The sequence below is a fragment of the Thamnophis elegans genome, chromosome 16, assembly GCF_009769535.1.
Source record: "Thamnophis elegans isolate rThaEle1 chromosome 16, rThaEle1.pri, whole genome shotgun sequence".
NCBI lineage: Eukaryota > Metazoa > Chordata > Lepidosauria > Squamata > Colubridae > Thamnophis > Thamnophis elegans.
This window is the reverse complement of record NC_045556.1, coordinates 10,422,392-10,442,719: the sequence shown is the minus strand read 5'-3', so window position 1 is coordinate 10,442,719 and position 20,328 is coordinate 10,422,392. Positions and strand designations below refer to the sequence as shown.

Genomic DNA, 20,328 nt, shown 5'->3' with positions numbered 1-20,328 from the left:
AGATGAAATACAAATAGAAGGTAATCCAGTTAAATCAGTATTTTATACTATTTTGTAACACCAGTATAAAAGCTTCAGGAATCTAGACTCTAATAATAATATAATCTAATAATAGTAGATAAGCAGTGACAAAACTATAATCTGCCATGAAAAATTACCAGTTGTAATCTAATATATATTCATACTAAACGAAACTTCAATCAACAGGCCTTAAGAAAAACCGCCAACACAGCGAAATGAAGATCTTGCAAATGTATCAGTTGCTTAAAGAGAGCAATGTTTTTGTCTCAGTGGGAAGTTATGATGTAAATTATTCTCTTGCTAGTGTTCTTGCCTCCTGTAATTGGTCTAAAAAAAAAAGAGAGAGAGTCAGATCTGAGCCAGGTAGTGGCCCCCAATAGTTTGGCCACCAGGGGTGGGTTCCATGGAGAGAGATTTTTCCATGGACCAGAGGGGGTGTGGTTTCGTGTGCTGCCTGCATCCCGCGTGTGGAGCTTCGCTTGTTTGCACGGCCCAGTTACTGTGCCAGTCGACAGAGCAGGGGTTGGGAACCGCACCCCTGATCCAGGGAGAAACAGTCTTTTGATACAGTACATATCTTAAAGAGATCTAGAGGTTAAACAAATACCTTTAATTGTGAGATAGGGCTACTTTATGCTTTCCAGAAATAAGCAACATCACTTTGCATTCTCTGAAATCTCTGCCTTTTCATGGACCACCTTATTCTAGACCGCCTACATTCTAGATCTCCATTTTGAAGGTTATGAAAGTATGAATTAGCATAGAAGATCATCTCTTTATAGCCTGCATAGCGATGCAATTCATAATAACAACCATCCTTGGCAGGGTTTAATTTTTCTACATAGGTGGCTGGATGAATTCAGTGTAGCCAGATGCTCTGAGTTTTGGTGTCCCAATTGGCAGCATTTGTCCAACAATTGTAAAGCGGGTCCCTTAAATAAAACCCACTAGGTTTTCCACAAGTACATCTAATTAAATTCCAAAAGTTTTCTTGTTGTTCCATAATTTTCTTAAGAAAGAGAGAAACTCATTATTTATTATTATTATTATTATTATTATTATTATTATTATTATTATTATTATTATTATTATACAATTGTATCACAGCGGCCAGTTGTTTCGCCGGATTTGGCATTGGTTACTAGTCGGGCCCCACCCAGGGGCCTAGGACGTCGTAACGTATTTTCGTAATATGCGTGCAGATCCAAGCAGTGCGGCTTTTTGCATTTGACTGATGGTGATTTTGTCAATTTTTAACTGTTTTAAATGTAATTCCAGTGCTTTTGGGATAGCACCCAGTGTGCCAATTACCACTGGAATTACCATTGCTGGTTTGTGCCATAGTCATTGAATTTCGATTTTTAAGTCCTGGTATCTTGCGATTTTTTCATGTTCCTTCTCGGCGACCCTGCTATCACCTGGTATTGCGATGTCTATGATTGTGACCTTATTTTTCTCAACCAGTGTGATGTCTGGTGTATTATGCGCCAGTATTTTGTCGGTTTGTATACGGAAATCCCACAAGATCTTGACCATCTGATTTTCGGTGACTTTTTCAGGCTGATGTTCCCACCAGTTTGTTGCTGTTTTAATATTATAATTTTTGCACAAATTCCAATGGATCATTTGTGCTACTGAATTGTGCTGCAATTTATAATCAGTCTGCGCGATTTTTTTACAGCAGCTGAGTATGTGATCAACAGTTTCGTCAGCTTCTTTGCAAAGTCTGCATTTGGCATCATCAGAGGATTTTTCGATTTTGGCCTTAATGGCATTTGTGCGGATAGCTTGTTCTTGCGCAGCCAGGATTAGTGACTCTGTTTCTTTCTTTAATGTACCTGTTTTTAACCATAACCAAGTTTGTTCACTGTCCACTTTATCTTTTATTTTATATTATTTATATTATTATTATTATACAATTGTATCACAGCGGCCAGTTGTTTCACCGGATTTGGCATTGGTTACTAGTCGGGCCCCACCCAGGGGCCTAGGACGTCGTAACGTATTTTCTTAATATGCGTGCAGATCCAAGCAGTGCGGCTTTTTGCATTTGACTAATGGTGATTTTGTCAATTTTTAACTGTTTTAAATGTAATTCCAGTGCTTTTGGAATAGCACCCAGTGTGCCAATTACCACTGGAATTACCACTGCTGGTTTGTGCCATAGTCATTGAATTTCGATTTTTAAGTCCTGGTATCTTGTGATCTTTTCATGTTCCTTCTCGGCGACCCTGCTATCACCTGGTATTGCGATGTCTATGATTGTGACCTTATTTTTCTCAACCAGTGTGATGTCTGGTGTATTATGCGCCAGTATTTTGTCGGTTTGTATACGGAAATCCCACAAGATCTTGACCATCTGATTTTCGGTGACTTTTTCAGGCTGATGTTCCCACCAGTTTGTTGCTGTTTTAATATTATAATTTTTGCACAAATTCCAATGGATCATTTGTGCTACTGAATTGTGCCGCAATTTATAATCAGTCTGCGCGATTTTATATTATATATTATTATTATTATTATTATTATTATTATTATCATCTGAAATGTGCCTATTAATTTGAATGCAACAGTGTTATACCAGTCAAAGATCCTGGTCCAATGTAATTAAAAGGCTGGTTAAGCAATATTGAGCCAAAGGAACAAGCGATGTCCAGGGTACTGTACTGGTGAATTCTGTTATAGTTAAGCTACAGTATTTTTTAAAGTTGATTTCATATATTTAAGAACATAACAAATCTGTAAGACCTACTGAGTTCATTCTTGATTTGTTTGCTGCCTTATGAATTCTGTGTGCTTTTATCAGCCATACCTTTGAATATCCATTTCCAAAACATCAACATTATTTGTTATATGGAAGATTTCCCATGCGTACCAACAATGAAAATGGCATTACAGCCATCATAGGCCAAGTGTATGTCAGCTACAGTTAGTATAGCCTTTATTGTCATTGTACATCATGTACATAATGAAATTGGTTAACATCTAGTATGTTTTTAAAAAGTTAAACTGCTAATTTCTTAGGAACAATTTATCTTTTTTCCGGTTCTATGTTTTTAATACTTTGTGATTGTATTAGATAAAACAAAAAATAGCTAGAGCCTTATTATGTTCAACCAGGAAATCTTCTGTTTATGTACAAAGCTGACTATCGCTTAGTGATGCAAACTATTGTACCTCATCTTCAGCTCTCCATCTTTAACATGCGAATGCTAGCATTGACCTCCATTACATAGCTAACGCCGTGCTTCATTTTGTTCATGGCCTTCAAGTCAGTATTGACTTCTGTTGACTGCCTGCACCAATCTTTGTCATTTTCTTATTAGCCAATGAGCCATTAACTGATCAACTGATCATACACTCATATATTAATTTTTACTCTGAAATCACTCGGCTATTTTTGGATTCAGAAACAAGCAGTGATGATCTAGGACGTATAAAGGAAAGGAAAATGGAGGATAGAATTCATATTTCTAGAATATTTTTTTGGTCTAACGCACAACAGCTTTTTAAAAACTGATTAATATCCCATCATTAAAAGGAGAGTGTAAAACAGAAAGAAAAGAAAAAAAAACACAAAGAGGTCAAGACTTTGTCCCAAATCTATTTTGAGGCAGATGTCTTCCTTGGGAGTGTTTCTTGGCTGTTAGTCCTCAAGCTGAAGAGCAGTGATTTATGTCAACCACAGAGTGATTTTTTTCCTCAGGCTGTTGGTGGCCTGGTCAATCATTATTCATTATGATGAATAATGACCAAGATTTAGTAAAAATAGATGTCCTTATTGGTGCCAGTCAGAATTAGATATCACAGATATTTAAGCTGCTTATCACTTTATAGTTTTTTTCTCTATTTTCTCAAGGATATTAAAGAAACAGCCTGGAATTATATCTTAAACGTCAAATGTAACTTTAAGAAAAGAACAGGGTCCCTCCCCATTGCTAAATGAAAGCTTGGAAGAGACCTATGTGTCACCATCTCCTATGAAATTTACACCCTTGCCGCCCAGTTTGAGAGAGCTGTTTATTATTATCCAATGGTTGCACGGATTTCTTTGTATTCATTCCCAGAGTGAAAGCCATGGTAAACCAGGTTCTCAAGAGACCCGATCATGGGTTTTAATGAATTCCACGAGATTGAAGTAGTAGTATATTTATCGGATGGGGTTTGGTCGCATTTCACTCCATTCAAGCCCTCCCTGTTGGATGGAGGCATCTCCTGGCTTAAGTAGAAATTGCAGCAAAGCCCCAAAGGGCAATCCATCCTAACCCTGGCAAGTGGGAAGGTTCTTCTTGCCAGACCAAAAAAAAAAAGTTCCAAACCCCATCCGATAAATATGCTACTTGGCTGACCTACATGGCTCTACGGCCTAATAAAATCCATGCAAATGTGAGCAAAGCTGGAATCGAAGCATCTCCCAGGAGAGCAATGCTGTAGGCTGTGTGTGTGGCACTGCAGTGCTCTGTCCCCCAAAGGGAGCTGTGCGTTCTTATGCAAGTTCCCACGCCCTCCTGGCTTCTCTGTGTGGGCCATTATGATACCGAGTTGTTACGTTAGCTAGAGTTGTGTGCCGAAGTTTATAGGAGTGGGTAAATCTAGATCCAATGCTAGGTTTCTCTGGACCCCTGAGAGTTCAGAAGCTGGCACAAACTCTTCATGGCCTAAAGGCAGTTGCAATATATTTCTGCAAATCTGAACATATTGTCTGTATATGTGCAATAGTTTACAGCAGGGACCTCCAAATTTGGCAACTTTAAGACATGCTGGCAGGGGAATTCTGGGTGTTGAAGTCCACTAGTCTTCCAAGTTGCCACATTTGGAGACCTCCAGATAACAGATTAAAAATAGGAAAACTGACTAAGATATAAGTCAAAGTTTGACCAGCCATTCAGTCAGTACTTCATAACTTCATACTTGATAGACCCCTAGGGGTTAAGACCCTTAGAAACCAGGAGTTTGTGAGTTCCAGTGCTGCCTTAGCTATGAAAGGGGGGACCTTGGGCCAGTCACTCTCTTTCAACCCAGTACTTGTTCCAAAGTATTCCCAGGTATATTAAGATTTCCTTTCCATACTTTAGACAATGACCTTTGGGATGGCATTAAAAGTAAGTTTTATTTTATGAACTCTCCCATACAGATCATTGTTTTATAAACCATCTTGCATTGGGAAACACTACTTCAGTGTCAAACTCGTCAACTGATCATTTGCGTTGATCTGAGGGTTCTATTTTGCAGAATTGATTAGTTTTCAGGTGGTTCTTGGAGATATTTTATATGTATGTATGTGTGTCTGTGTGCGTGTGTGTGTATCAACTATATACATTAAATGCCTTAGCTATTTTACCTTCCTGGTCAATCAATCAAAACTTTACTGTATTTTCAGTGGGCTGGCTATGGCCCAGTTTGGTAGATTATCATTTGTGCAGGCATCATGACCATATATGTTACATGTCAGGCAGAGGTGGGTTGCTCCCGGTTTGGCCCAGCCAGTAGTAGCGGCGGCGGGAGGCTCTGCCCACCCACCGGGACGCTTCTGCGCATGCACAGAAGTGCGCCTAAACCAGTAGTAAAATAATTGGCAACCCACCACTGATGTCAGGTTGTGTATATGATTCCTCATTGACTAGGATTTTATGTCTCTCATTAATAAAAAGCATACTAGCAATTATGTTTTAAATGGCTTTTGGAAATATTATGGAGCAGGACTGCTCCTTTCAAACTTTAACAATGTCTGTATTAAAAATGAAGCTTGTGAAAATTGAATGCGATACAACTGTGGCTTAGTTATGTCAGATATTTTATAATTTTTTTCTCTCATTGTTCAAAAGAACACAAAACATTAGACTCAAGTATATATAATCAAATGCAGAGCACTGTCATTTCATTCTATACAATGATGTCATTTGCTCTTCTATTTTCTCATAGGATTGCATTTTTATGTAATTTATGAGGGTTGAAGTAAACACCTACTTTATATAATGGAGAAATACAAAGATATGTAGAATATATATTATTAGGTCATCAAAGGAGCCTAATAATTACTGAAAGAGATGTGCATTTTAGATATTCTTCTTTTAGCAGCAAGCGCTGTATGATTCTTTTCAATTTCAGACATTCTAGGTTAGAAAAGATTGGCTAAGAGGTCTGCTATTTGTTTTGTGCAATACCTAAATGTATGTGATAAAGGTTTCTCTCATGCACACATTTTATACATTAATGGTTCAACTATGCATTTTTATGTGGGTGAGAAATCCAAAATGCTCAACTTTGTTATGGATAAATACCATCCTGTTCTGTATTCCTACAATTTGCTTTATACCAGTCTAACTGAAAACAGAAACCTCCCACATGTTTCCAGCTTCAGGGATCTGTCACTTTAATCATGATAAAATCCAGGCCTGTTGATAGCAATGATGTCACACTTTCAGCCCCTGTTCATTTAAAGCACAGGTTGAGGCAGACAAATTGGTTTTGGTATATTGCTCTGGATGCCTTAACAAGACATTCAACAGGGCCTTCGCCCAGGATATTGGCTAGACTAGCTTACAATATTAGAAAATAAACATTGATTTGAAAATACAAGAAATGGCCAGGTTGAGTTCCCTTTCAAGGGTTGACTTTTTAAAAGAGGAAGCTCAATGGATATGTCATAATTCACATGTTGAGTGAAGGGAAATAAAGGTTGGCGTTGGTAGCATTTTTTGTAGACCTGTTTGTACACAGAGCCTTCTGAGTTGTTTGACCTTCCATTGGCCTTATGGGAATCTCTGAACCACTGTGTGGACAAGACTTGGCAACTTTAAGACTTGCAGACTTCAACTCCCAGAATTCCCCATAATGGCTGATGAATTCTGGGAGTTGAAGTCTGCAAGTCTTAAAGTTGCCATGGTTGGACCTCCCCCCCCCCCCAACTTAGAGGAAATAAGCAAGTGAATGATTCTAGGTGAGACTAGAAACATATACAGTCCATCCAGCAATAAGAGAGAAAACAGGTTTGTTTTGAAATCTGTACTTCCAGGAATGTGGGAACCTCTCAGACAGGGCAGAACTGCCAATGACATATTAACATCACTTCAACTTGTTATCCTTATGATATTTTGAAGTTATAGTTTCCAGGATTCCCAGCAAAAACGGGCAGTGAGAATGCTGAAACCAGTAATCCCAACTCCTTGGCAGAGAATCAGGTTGGAGAAAATTGCACTAGTAGCTAAATTAATACAACCCACCTCCAACCACTTACTTCTAAAAACTTGCCAAGAAAACTGCAGGAATATGTCCAGGTGGTGGCCAGGAGTCAACAGTAACTCAAAAACACTTACATGCACACCAAGTACATAAACATTAAAGTGATGAAGAAAAAAATCCACACCTACACACACACACACACACACACAATTTAAATAGGAGATTCTAGCTAGATTCCTATTCATAAGCTGGACTTTAAGGAGGAATTTGAGTGATAGAAAGCCAGAAGAGCAGCTGAAGTTTAACAGAGCAGGCATGAGAAATTAGGAAAGGACACACCTAGACAAGGGAGTGAGTCTTTGTATATATGTATATGTCAAGGAAAGCTCTGAATGTAAAAGTTATGTAAGGTATTTTTAGATGTAAATAAAGACATGGACAAGGAGGCTGTGTGGAGATAATGCCATCTCATATGATAATAAGGAGATTCTAGATAATTCTCATTCTGAAACCTCATTCAGTTCTGAATAATGACACAATTGAATGATTTGGGTTATAGAATAGAAATAAAATAAGCTTTGATTATTAAATAGTCAACAAGTAATTGCAGTAGTGAAGATACTGGATAGATCTTGATTATCTATCAAGAAAATAAAACTTTTTTAAAAAATGCTCATTTTACTGAGATACATATCTACCCTATGGATACATGGTTGACCAAAGAAAAGAAGTCAGATACTCCAAAGGGGTGGCCTTTATTTCTATTAATTATTAATCCCAGTAGAACCATGAACACCAGAGTAGGAATCACATGACACCCTCTATAGTGGGATCCATTTAATGCCCCTGGAGATGAGACCTAACGTGTCTTTGTCCGGAGAGATGAAGAGAGGCTATTCAAGAATGCAACCGTCTTAATGGAAAGTGATGTTCATTATCTGAGCAGGAAAAAAAGTAAGTTAAGGGGCTTGTTGCTCCATTGCTTTTCTATGCTGCCCTTATTTCAGGAATAAGGTTGAAATTATACTTATGTACACACACACACAAACACACAGACAGACAGACAGACAGACAGACAGACAGACAATATATTTTGGAACACCAAAAAGGGAGAGTTGTAAGATAGGATTGAGGGTAGGAGCCGAGAAAGCAAAGACCATATTAAGTATCTTTTTCTACCCACATCCCTTTTCCACGAATAATATGGGAATACCAATATTATACAGACGTCTGCTATTAACTGGGGTCCATGAAATGTTAATAGAATGGTAGACAAAGAGGTACAGTTTGAGTTAGGTTTGGGACATGGAGTAGAGCCTTCTGTGGGGAACCATGGATGGGATGCTGTTGAGAAGCATCCCTGCATCTCTTATTCCACACTCTTATCAATTGCACATTATTTGATTCTCTTCTCATGATTGTAACCTCATATCACATGAAATCAACTAGTGAATTGGAAGGAAATTATATATTGGCAAAAAAAAGTCTGTACCAGATCAATCCCACCAAAGAAGGGCATTCAAACCCTGGACCCAGTTTCACCATCCAGAATTCTAGCTTATGTCAATGCAGGTAAATATTTTTGGCTAGTTTCATTAGTGGGGGGCAGCCCCCCTGCCTGAGCTCTCTGTCTCTCTCTCCATCACAGTCTCCCTCTTTATGTCTTTTAGAAGGATTTTAAAGTTTTTGAATCCTTGGCACCAGTGTGATTGATCCAGTACATTTTGGATAACTATGTTAATCAACTTACTAGAATGAATATTTTCCTAAAGTTGGAGCAGTAGACCCCTCTCTTTTGATCTAATCCTGGACTTCTTTTTTCAATAATGTATGTTTTAACTATGTGGCAAGATACAATGGAGAGTAATAATAAACTTTATAAAGTAAATAAAGCTGAAGTAAATACAGTTCTGTTGACTTCAGCCATATGATCCAACCAAGGGCTTACTTGACCCACAGAGATTGAAGCAAAGTGTATTTTGTAACATTATTGGTCACTATGAGGTGCTAGAAATCCATCTAAAGAAATAGAAGGTAAATAGGGAAGAAATAAAATATGATAATAGCTTATTTTCAATATTGCAGGAAATTGAGCAACGAAAACAGAGATACAATTTATATTAATTTTATGTATTTTGCTATGGCAAAACAGTGGGGGATTCCAGAAGGGCTGAATAAAAATGGCTTATTTTGGTTTTAGATTCTTATATTAAGATTTTATCTATTCCTAGTAATTGATTCTATGTAGTAATGACCTGAACTAATATAGGACTCAGTTTTAAAAGACAGGTATGTTATAGAATGTTATAATTTGTGCCAAATGGCATAATTTTTTAGATGCAAAACTGCGTAGAGTATACTTTCGCCCAAGTCAGTATTAAAAATAAAAAGAATTACTGATCTGTGCTCTCCCTTGTACACTTTTCCTTTACGTTCATAATTTATAAATTATCCCGTCTGGTATAAAACTATTAATATTAGCAAGACACTAAAAGTACATTTCACGATTTTCTCACCAGTATCACATCATAAATCAGATTGATAACATGACTCATATAATTAGTACTTATGAATTTTAAAAAAAGGAATGAAAAGTGGAGTTAAAAGATTCATTTATCAATTCTCTTGTAAATTTTAAAATAACATTCAGCTATGGGGAAAAATGTTCATTACATTTTTAGTATGTTCACGGACCATTTCAATTTAGTAAACTATCAGGATAATTTTTTTGCAATATGTAGTTTATCATGACCTCTTCCCCTCTTTAAATTTGACTTGTGGTCAAGCGTTGATACGACTGTTTAGAAACTCCAGACCCGTATCTACAGGGAGTTTGTATTTCAACCTTAAAATCCCATCCGAGCTGTACAATTTGAGACCTTAATACATACCAGCCTTAATTCACTTGTTATATTGGGCTTTCTCTGCTAATAATTACCAGCTGCAAGTAATACATTAGCAGGTCTGTAACATAGTGGAAACATATTATTAAAAATGACGCCTTTTAAATAAATCAGGACCAAATGGCCATGTCATACGATTCATAGGAAATGCTTAATTGCTAGTGTGGCCAATATCTTCTATTCTCATCGTTTACTTAGCCCAGAGCAACTATTAATGATGGCCTGAGTTTTCAGTCCACATTGCAGAAAGGGAGTACTTACTGTAGTTGCTGTTGAGATCTCGCCCTCCTTTGATTTTGCCCCTCTTGTCGATCTTGACATACCATTGAGTTCGGCAGAACAGCCTTCTAACTCTCAAATCTCCCCCTTCCATATAATCGTAGCTTCTAGTATGTCTCTCGGGGGAGGAACAGTTCACATTCGTAGCCATTTGCTCTGGGTTCATGTCATTGCAAGCTAAGGAGAGAGCTCCCAGCAGGAAGATAATGTAAAAATAGGATCTGTAGAACGAAGTTGGCAGGATCCATGTCAATATCCATTTGTGCATTATAGTGCAGTGTTCTGGTCGCTCACGAACAACATAATGAAAAAAATCCGTCTTCAGTAGCTCATTCGTTCCTTGGTCATTGACCTGTCCTGTGTTTTTTCCCCCTGGATTTGTAAAGTGACTTAACCAGCGACTCTGCTTCCTCTTGCAAACAAACAAACAAAACAACAACAACAGAAAACAACAAAAATCTCTTTTCAAATATCGGTCTATGATAGAGAACTGGTCCTTTAAATATCCTCCGTCCAGGACTTCCTTCAAAGGAACAGGTTGCAGTACCCTCGGCTGCTGTGACTTCCTTCGCTACTCGTATTCACTGCTCGCACTGAAAGCAAAAAAAATCTATCAGGAAATCGGCACACATAAATAGTTATAGTCCTTACATAAGCAATGAATAAAACAGTAAGAAAGCACAAATGTTTATGCAGACAAGTTAGCCATGGTCTGGGACTGCCACGATAGCCTCTCTAACGTTGATAGCCCTGTTTGGCTGGCTTCTCCTTTTGCAGTACTATTCTGTGTGCTGTACAATTCAGCTCAGTTGCCAGACTTTAGATGCAGAAAGGCACACTTCAACCTCCCCTATCATTTGATTGTGTCTTACTACGTTAGGAAATTCTCACAGGGCTCGCTCCTATAACCCAGTTGTAATTATCATGGGAACTGAATAACATTTCTCCCTATTTTTACTCATTCCATACTCCATGCACTCACACACACAGAGAGAGAGATTTATTGCTGCTAGCTCCTAAGAAGCTCTCAGGAGCAGTTACCTCCAATATTACAGAATGGCGAGGATGGGAAACTGTTAGCAGCTAAGAGCAATCTTTGCAGACGTTTCAAAGAAGACAGATGACTTACTTGCTCCTCTTGATAACAGCCGGACACACAAGTATTCCATTTCTGCCGTTTGCCTTTTGCAACATGAGAGGCTCTACTGTAGCTCCAAACTTTCCTAGCTCAGAGAAGACTGCGACGGGATCATAATTGTTTCCATAAATCAACATGCGCAAGAGGGTGTGTGCCTATACACTTGTGTGTGTGTGTGTGTGTGTGTGTGTGTGTGTTTATGCATGCGCACGAGAGAGAGAGAGAGAGCAAGTGAGTGAGAGAGGGAGAGTGAATGTGTTGTCTTTCGCTTATTTAGAATTTTTTTTTTAAGGAAAACCTTTGCTGACCTCTCTTGGAAGCAATTAGGACATAACCTAAGCTGTCAGTGGAATATATGAAAATTGAATGTTGTGTAGAATTCTGTAATCATCAGAGGGAGCTATGATGGTGGTTGATGCCAGGGGTCTCAAATCTTCTAGAATCCTTAAACCTTTGACTCCTAAATACCAACACTATCTTACTGTTATTGACTATTTATTTAGTAAAGCATGAGCCTTTCCCTGAAGCAGATGCACATTTCTTTCTCCAACCGGATGATTGCACTTAACTTTATTTCATAGGGGCTGATTCAACTAATATTCTGACCATCTCCCCCCTCCCCCCAATTGTACACACTAGCTATAATAGTCTATAAGACAATATTTAAACTGACCTAGGTTGGTCAGTTTTAACCACTGTCAGTCCTGGCCATCATTTGGTAAACTAATTTAACTCACCTGGGTGCTTTTGCATTAACCTCGCTTTTAAGGAGATGAGAAAAATTTACATTATTTATTTGACTCAGGCAGACATTCCTCTCCCCCAATCCTACTGGTCCCCCTCCCCCAATTGGGGGGGGATTGCCAACCTTAGGCATGATGACTTGGTAACTCTCTCCTGCTTTAAATTCTTCCATTGAGAACAAGTGAGAACAATCAATTAGTGGAACAGATGTTGCCTTCAGAAGTTGTGGGAGCTTCATCCCTAGAAGCTTTCAAGAAGAGACTGGACTGCCATCTGTCAGAAATGGTGTAGGGTCACCTGCCTGGGGGGGGGAGGGTTGGACTAGATGACCTACAAGGTCCCTTCCAACTCTGTTAATCTGAATTTTAAAATTAGTACCTGTGCTTCCTCGCTCAGTATCTTGGCATTGCAAGTCATATCCCATCTTGAATTAAATTACATTGCAAAGTTTTCATGGCATGAAACTGGTGTCAACTTCAAATCTAATCAAACTGGGTTCGTTAGTCAGGTTCATGACAGCTGGATTATGGCCCGATTTGGAGTCATTACAAACAATACAGATATCTCTGGGTCGCTTGTCACCTTTACCAATGATTTGCCACCTATCAGTTAATGCCTACCACCGGTATCCATATCGGAATGAATACGTGATTGAGAATCAAAAGTAAATCTGGGCAGTGCTAAAAGTTGCACAGCAGCTGGTCATAGCAATCAATAATGCCTGCTGATTTGGCTCTTGATTTCTGTGCGGCTTATATTGTTTGATTATTAAATGTTAAACTAAATTAATACTGAAAGATTTCCAACAATTTGAACAAACATATTTGGGGGGAGGGGGGATTATTAGGGAGAATGGAGAGGATATTTTAAAATCTTCTATGCTCTGAAATGTAAATACCATTGTCCACAGAGCTAGTGCAAAGAAAAGCTGTTTGTTTATTTAAACAAAAATACATACACTATCTCCCATGACATCTATGCCTCTTCAGCCAACGGACCAGTATCTTCTCAGTAGTACACTTCTTTTACCCATCATATCCTTCAAGGTCTCTAGTCCTCATCCCAGCAACCATACTTAAAGCAGAAACATCTGTTGAATGAAATTGAAGTATTTATGCAGTCTCATTTTGTTGATTCCTACAACACAAGCTCCACAAATACCACAAAAGCTTCAACTCTTCATGATAACCTTTGGAGGCCTTCAGCCACGAATAGGTTATCCGGTAACAGGTAGCCATTAAATCTCAGCGTAATGGCAACCTTGCTGTCCCAGGTGTGTATCTACTAAGTTTTTTCTCAGTTCAAGAACAAAATAAGATTCTTAAGAAGAACTTTCGTTCATTTGTTTACATATTTTTATCTTGTCCACTCAAATGACTCTGATAGTACATATCTCTCTATATAAAAATGGCTGTGTATGTGTGTTCCAGCATAACTCTGGAACGCCTCGAGCAATCTCAACCAAACTTGGTACACAGATGACTTACTCTCTGGAAACAAATACTGTAGGGACACCCCCTAACAGCCCTCGGTTAAGATACAGACTGTTATGCCTTAAAATGGCTTCTACTGTACTGCCATCAAATGGCTTCTACTGTACAGGGCAATGGAGTTGCCATGGTAATGGCTTTACAGTACTCCACAACGGGGCTCCCTCTGGTAAGGGGGAAAATACAACATTACAAATTATGTTTGGCAACCCCGGGTTATCAGCTAGTACATAATAAAACTTCAGCTGTAATATCATCCCAGCATAACCAAACCTCAACCACTTTAAAGCTCTTAGATGAACTTGAAAATGGAGAGCTTAGAACAGCTGCCTAATCATCATACATGGAGATCTCAACAGTCCACAAGCAACAGGTTCTAGAATGCTAAGAGGTGGGGACAGTGTGTTCCACAGAGGAGGCTTAACTTCTGGTCCACCCCTTCCTTATCTCCTGTGGGGTACAGGCCCTTTAATTAGGTCTTTTCTGAAGGGTTTTAAATAGAGTTGATTTAGATGTCCCTAGTATCATCTAGGTTTATGCTTTCACAGAAAGTACCCGCTGGACATAGTGATCAAGACATTCTCCTCTGATTTTGTTTAAGCTCTGCAAAGATAGGGACTGATCTCTTAACAAACTGGTTCCTAACATTGCCCAAAGTTGAAAATAAAGCATATGCAAGCATTCAGGAGAATTTCTAGTATGGATCTAGAAGTAGATGCAAAACTTCACTGGTGTAAAGGCTTAGTCATGCATGACAAAAAACGGACTTGGTCACATTGCACAATCTCTTTTGATAGACTAGGGTATGTCTCTGTCTCTCTCTCTTTCTGTCTGTTCAGTAGTGCTTTAGAGTTGGTTTTAATTTTGGGAAAATCAAGCAATGCATTTTCTAAATAAATAAACACAAATGACAAGAACCAGACTGACAGGTGTGGGAGGAGGCTATCGTTTTTTGTTTCTGTAGACTTTGCATTGATAGCTGGCATCCTAAATGCTCTTTGGTCCAGCTTCGATTAAATAGAGTTGATAGATTGATAGATCCTTATATGAGATCCTTTTATGGATCTCCAAACTTGTGATAGACTGACAAGACACATGGTTAAGAGATGGGCCATATCACAGGAACAAAATGATTGCATTAAGAGTTAACCTCAAAACTTGTTGTTTTTAGGGAGGGTTTGTTTGTGGGGAAGACTAAGGAAAGAGAAGATTAAGGAAAGCCTATGTATAACTGGAGAATGAAGGACCTTCCCAGACAACGGCAAATAGTTTTGCATTTCAAAGAGTCTTGCAAAAGTTGTAGGTTAGAGTTGTAAAATGGTTGCTTTCACATTGATGAGGAACTGCATTAGCCTTCTTTGTAAAAACTCAAGCATGGTGGGAATTTTGTTTCCATCAAAAAGCCTTCTGTATTATTTTTATAGCTTATTATTTCAAGAAGTGCACAAAAATGTAGCTATTACTTAGTAACGGGATCAAGTCATTGACCAGTCAACTCCATTATAGCTTCAGTATGCTACAATGGCTGTTCAAGATCTCATAACTGGGACTAAATACCTGAGATTTTTTAAATTGGAACCTTCTCTATTTGGTATGCATATCCTTCCAAAACCAAGTAGTTTTGGTTAGGATGATTCCCCCTGCCTCTTTTGCTCAGTTGTGTCCAGTTCTCCGGAGACAGTTTATACAAGACCTTACCATTTTTTCTGCACAATAGTACACCATTGCCTCCTTCCTAGGGCTGTGAGAGAATGACTGGCCCAACGTCAGCCAGCTGGCTTTGTGCTTAAGGCACTACCATAACTCCCAATTTCTAGCCTGATGCCTTTAACCACTACTTCGAACTGGCTCTCCTTCCAAAGCCCATAAGGCTAGTATGATGAGAACAGTATAGTTATACATTCTTTAGTATGATCAGTACACTATAATTATACATATAGTGCAGAGAAAATCACAAATGGGAAAATGATAAACACAACATCCATAGGTACCAAATTTATCGTGATATTTGGTTTTCCTGGACTTGTAATTTGACTGTGTGTCCTTTTTCTGTAATAGCTATTATGTGCCAACCGTTTCACTGGTGGTGGTGTTTTAAGCACATACGTGCTTATATGTACATAGAGAGCCAGTTTGTTTTGATGGCTAGGGCACTAGGCTAGAAACCCAGCAGAGTGTGAGTTCTAGTTCTACCTTAGACATGAATGCCCAGCCAGATGGCCTTGGGCCCGTCACTCTCTCTCTCTTCACCCAACCCACCTCACAATGTGGTGGTTGTGGGGAAAATAGGACAAGGAAGGAGTCTTGTATATGTTTGCCGCATCACATTATTTATAGAAATAATAACAGTGGGATAAAAATCAGTTACTAACTTCTTGTTGATTCTGAATAGTTGCCATCTATTATTAAAACCTCAGCAATATTTGTGTGCTTCCCCCAACCCAGTTTTGGTTTTATAGACCTTTTTGTCATCACGTGCCGAAAGGGGGGGGGGAAACACACTCGTTTTGGGCCTCAAAGGCCTCCTGCACTAATCTGGAAGCCGTGACGCAGGGATGCTGTGCGAGGACCCAAATGCATGCCATAGGTTCTCCATGACAGTTATAGACATACCACCTGATACAAAATATTGAGTTCATAGGTATCCTGCCACCACTTTTACTTTATTTCACAAGGAGCTTCCCATTCAGAGCCTGAAAAGTGAGCATCTGCAGCATTTCTTAGAAAATGGGCTTTGGGGGTCGCGGATTAATATTTTCTACTATTTAAAGTTTATCCATTCTTTTGGTCAACTCTGCATAGCTAACTTGTTTGTTCGCATACCCAGTATAAGTTACCCTACTTTACCTGATAACTTTGCTTCAGTTCCAGAAATCTGGAAATACTCAAGCTTTTAGAAAATGTTTCTCATAGTTTTCTTCAGCTCTGGAAAAGAAATCATTTCGGTAAATTGCGTAGTGAATTATTTCCAGGGCTTTTTCTAGCTTAGTTGGTTTTTTTTTTTTAAAAGCCTTGGCTAAAGTAATAATTGATTCATATTCTGCAACACTGAATATGCAGTCCACTGTATTAGCGAGACGTCCATCATTTCTAAGGTGTGTCCATTTGGGAGTGAGGAATTATACATACAGTGCAGAGAAAAATCATAAATGGGAAAATGATAAATACAGCATCCATAGTTAATGCCTTCCAAATGATATACTTTTTATATGCACCCATTAGGTATGTGCCCATTATATATATTTTCTTGTGGAATGATTAAACAGGATCAGAAAAGTGCATATATTTTGCATAGTAAATATAGTTAATATATTTGCATAGTAAGTATATTTAGTATATATTACTATATGCTTGGTATAAATATACTAAGTATGCACTAAATGTTTTGATCCTGTGACATGCCAGTGCTAAAGCAGAACAAATTCTTGAAATTCTTTAAGCATTCTGCTTACATAAAAAATAGTTGAAATGTTTTTTAAAAATTCGTTTTGGCCCTGGATTTTAATTGCATCTTGAGTTAATCTTATCTGAATCTCACATGGACCAATGAAGCAGCAGATTTTAATGATAAATAAACTGTATACCTGTTGGAGAAAACAAATCAAGGTACAGTAGAACCTCTGTTCATGACCATAATTTATTCCATAACTTTGGTTGCAACCCGATTTGGTTGCTTTGGAAATTTGGCGCTTACCAAAAAAAGGCGCGGAAAGGGAAATCGGCTGTGGAGAAAAAAATATGAATTTTTTGGTTGGAACCCGATTTGGTCGTGGTCAGAAGCGTTTATGACCAGAGGTTCTATTGTACATTTTATAATAATTACTGCCCATAAAGGTAGATGCATACGTGATTGCTTTTTATATTTCTTAGTCGTAGATACCTTGAAGTTTACAAATCTGAATGCAGCAATTTGTAATGTAACTTTAAAGGCGAAACTATTTGTGCTTGGCTAATATTTAATTGTGTCAACCTATACGTCACAGCAGCCTAAAATTATATACTACGATTTGATGTGGGCCAATGTTTCCAGTTTGTAATCTTTTAAAAAAATAATTTTAAAATATTTCCAGGTGATGTTGTTGGGAAGGGATCTGTTTGCTGCAGGTATGCATTCTCACATTCTCCAAAGTGGCCTTTGGCCTTCAAATCCAAATTACTACCCTGTTAATATTGACCAGGGAATTTTCTGCTTTAAATTGCTAATTATCTCTTATACTTTTAGCAAGCTACACATCAAAAGACTAATTGCTCTTAATGAATAATCCTGACACTCCTTTTAAAATTTAATTTCTTATTCCAGTTCCTCCCATTGGAAATTCTGGACAAAATGTTAATGATACAGTAGAAGATTTTAAAGCTTTTGCCTAAACTCTTAAAAAAAAAATCAAGAATCAATAGAAGAATTTTATATTGATGACGGAAATGTGAGGGAGCATCTCAATTTTGAAAATATCTTTATCAGGTGGACAATTACTTCATTCGATTCTATTTGTATTAGGAGATCTCACTAAAGAGTGAACTTCCATAAAGAGTATTTATTTTTTAAATATTTTTACTAGACTTCTATTCTACCATTGTTTGTACGTCATAACCTTCTAATTTTTAAATTACATAACCTTTCAGTCCAAGTATTTTTTTCAAAATAAGCAAAACTATTAATAAATTACTATAATATTGTTTTAGATCTAGGAAAAAAATAATATATCCTGTATGACAGGTTGCACCTCCCCTTTTTTACCCTTTTTTGGAATGGAGAATCACTATTGATTAACTGAAATAAAATTATTGCAGAATTGTCACTACTGTAAGATAAATGGCTTTTTATGGTAATACTGGATAACATAATAATGATGAGACCGACCAATGTCCTGATTAGCTTTCTGGTACTCCATGCTAGCAGTTGTATTGATCAACATAGTATTGATAAAGAGGAAGTTAAAACTGTATATTGGATATCACCCATATACTGTTTTCAGTAATATTTATTTATCAAAAAGAATAATGTCAAGGATCTCTTTGCTTTTATTGCACATTCAGGCAAGCCCCTGTTGATCGGAAGGACACTTTGGATAGTGATTTAGGTAATCCAGTTGTTGAGGCGTGTTGGGGCATTCACAACTTCTGGAGGCAAGTTGTTCCATTGGTTAATTGTTCTAACTGTCAGGAAATTCCTCAGTTCTAAGTTCCTTCTCTCCTTGATTAGTTTCCACCCATTGCTTCTTGTCCTGCCCTCAGGTGCCTTGGAGAATAGCTTGGTTCCCTCTTCTTTGTGGCAACCCCTGAGAGATCAGAAGACTGCTATCATGTCTCCCCTAGTCCTTCTTTTCATTAAACTAGACATGCCCAGTTCCTGCAACCGTTCTTCATATGTTTTAGTCTCCAGTCCCCTAATCATCTTTGTTGCTCTTCTCTGCACTCTTTCTAGACTCTCAACATTTTTTTTTACATCGTGGTGACCAAAACTGGATGCAGTATCCCAAGTGTGGCCTTACTAAGGCCTTATAAAGTGGTATTAACCCTTCACGGGATCTTGATTCTATCCTTCTGTTTCTGCAGCCTAGAACTGTGTTGGCTTTTTTGGCAGCTGCTGCCCACGGCTGGCTGCTATTTAAATGGTTGTCCACTAGGACTCCAAGATCCCTCTCATATTTTGGTGGTTGCAAAAAAGAGGCAGCCTCTTGGTGGAAAATGTTTAATGAAATCTGTATTATTTCACAAAATTGAAGAGGGAATTGCTCTCCTGAGCTAGGCATCAGGTTAAGGCATCAGGATAGAAACAGAAGATAGGGAGTTCTAGTCCAGGTTTCTCCCAGCTCTGGGAAGGAGACAGTGGGTTAACCATGGGACTTTAAGAAAAGACTGGACAATTGTTTGTCTGAAATGGTATATAGCCATGATGACGAACCTGTGGCACACGTCTCACAGATGGCATGCGGAGCCCTCTCTGCAGGCACGAAAGCTGTCGCCCCAGCTCAGCTCCGCCGCGTATGCATGCGCGCCTCTTGCCAGCCAGCTGGTTTTTGGGTCTCTGCCACACATGGGTGGGGGCACGTGTGAGATGCATGCATGGGGGGCGCATGCATGGGGGCGCATGGGGGGTCACATATGCATACGGGGGTCACACATGGCGGGTCACGTGCGTAGGGGACATGTCACACATGGGCGGGGTGTCTCATGTGCATTGGATTATGGGGGCTGAAAAGGTTAGCCAACACTGGTATAGGGCTTCCTGCCTGAGCAAGGGGTTGGACTGGAAGACCTCCAAGGTTCCCTCTAACTCTGTTATTCTGTGTTCTGCAGTTATCAGGAGTCAAAATGGGATTGAAAGGCACACTTTTAAAAAAATATGAGACCCCCCCCAAATAATCTTAGAATAATAAATCTTCAGAGACAAGAATCACCATTTTATAAAATACAGGAAGAGAATATTTATTAAGTTATGCACAGTAGATTTACTCTCATTACCTCTCATGATACATGGGGATTATGGACAATTTTGGGGCAAGTCTGGTCAACAATAACCTTCCTTTCTCTTTGTTTTGCTTTCCACCGCCTTGTTATTCTTCTTTGT

At 38.5% G+C, this 20,328-nt stretch overlaps 2 protein-coding genes across 2 annotated transcripts in view; one reads left to right on the top strand and one right to left on the bottom strand.

The window, feature by feature from the left end:
• The window catches only part of FGF7 (fibroblast growth factor 7), a 28,848-nt gene extending 17,123 nt beyond the window's left edge, over positions 1-11,725 (bottom strand). Inside the window, exons 1-2 of the mRNA XM_032232872.1 lie at positions 11,515-11,725; positions 10,368-10,978 (exon numbers count right to left, since the gene is read on the bottom strand). Of these exons, the coding sequence (XP_032088763.1) occupies positions 10,368-10,653 (286 nt within the window). The 5' untranslated portion in view covers positions 10,654-10,978; positions 11,515-11,725. The remainder of the gene's footprint in view (positions 1-10,367; positions 10,979-11,514) is intronic.
• FAM227B (family with sequence similarity 227 member B) overlaps positions 1-20,328 on the top strand; it is a 76,817-nt gene that overhangs the window by 32,520 nt on the left and 23,969 nt on the right. The gene's annotated exons all lie outside the window — the stretch shown is intronic.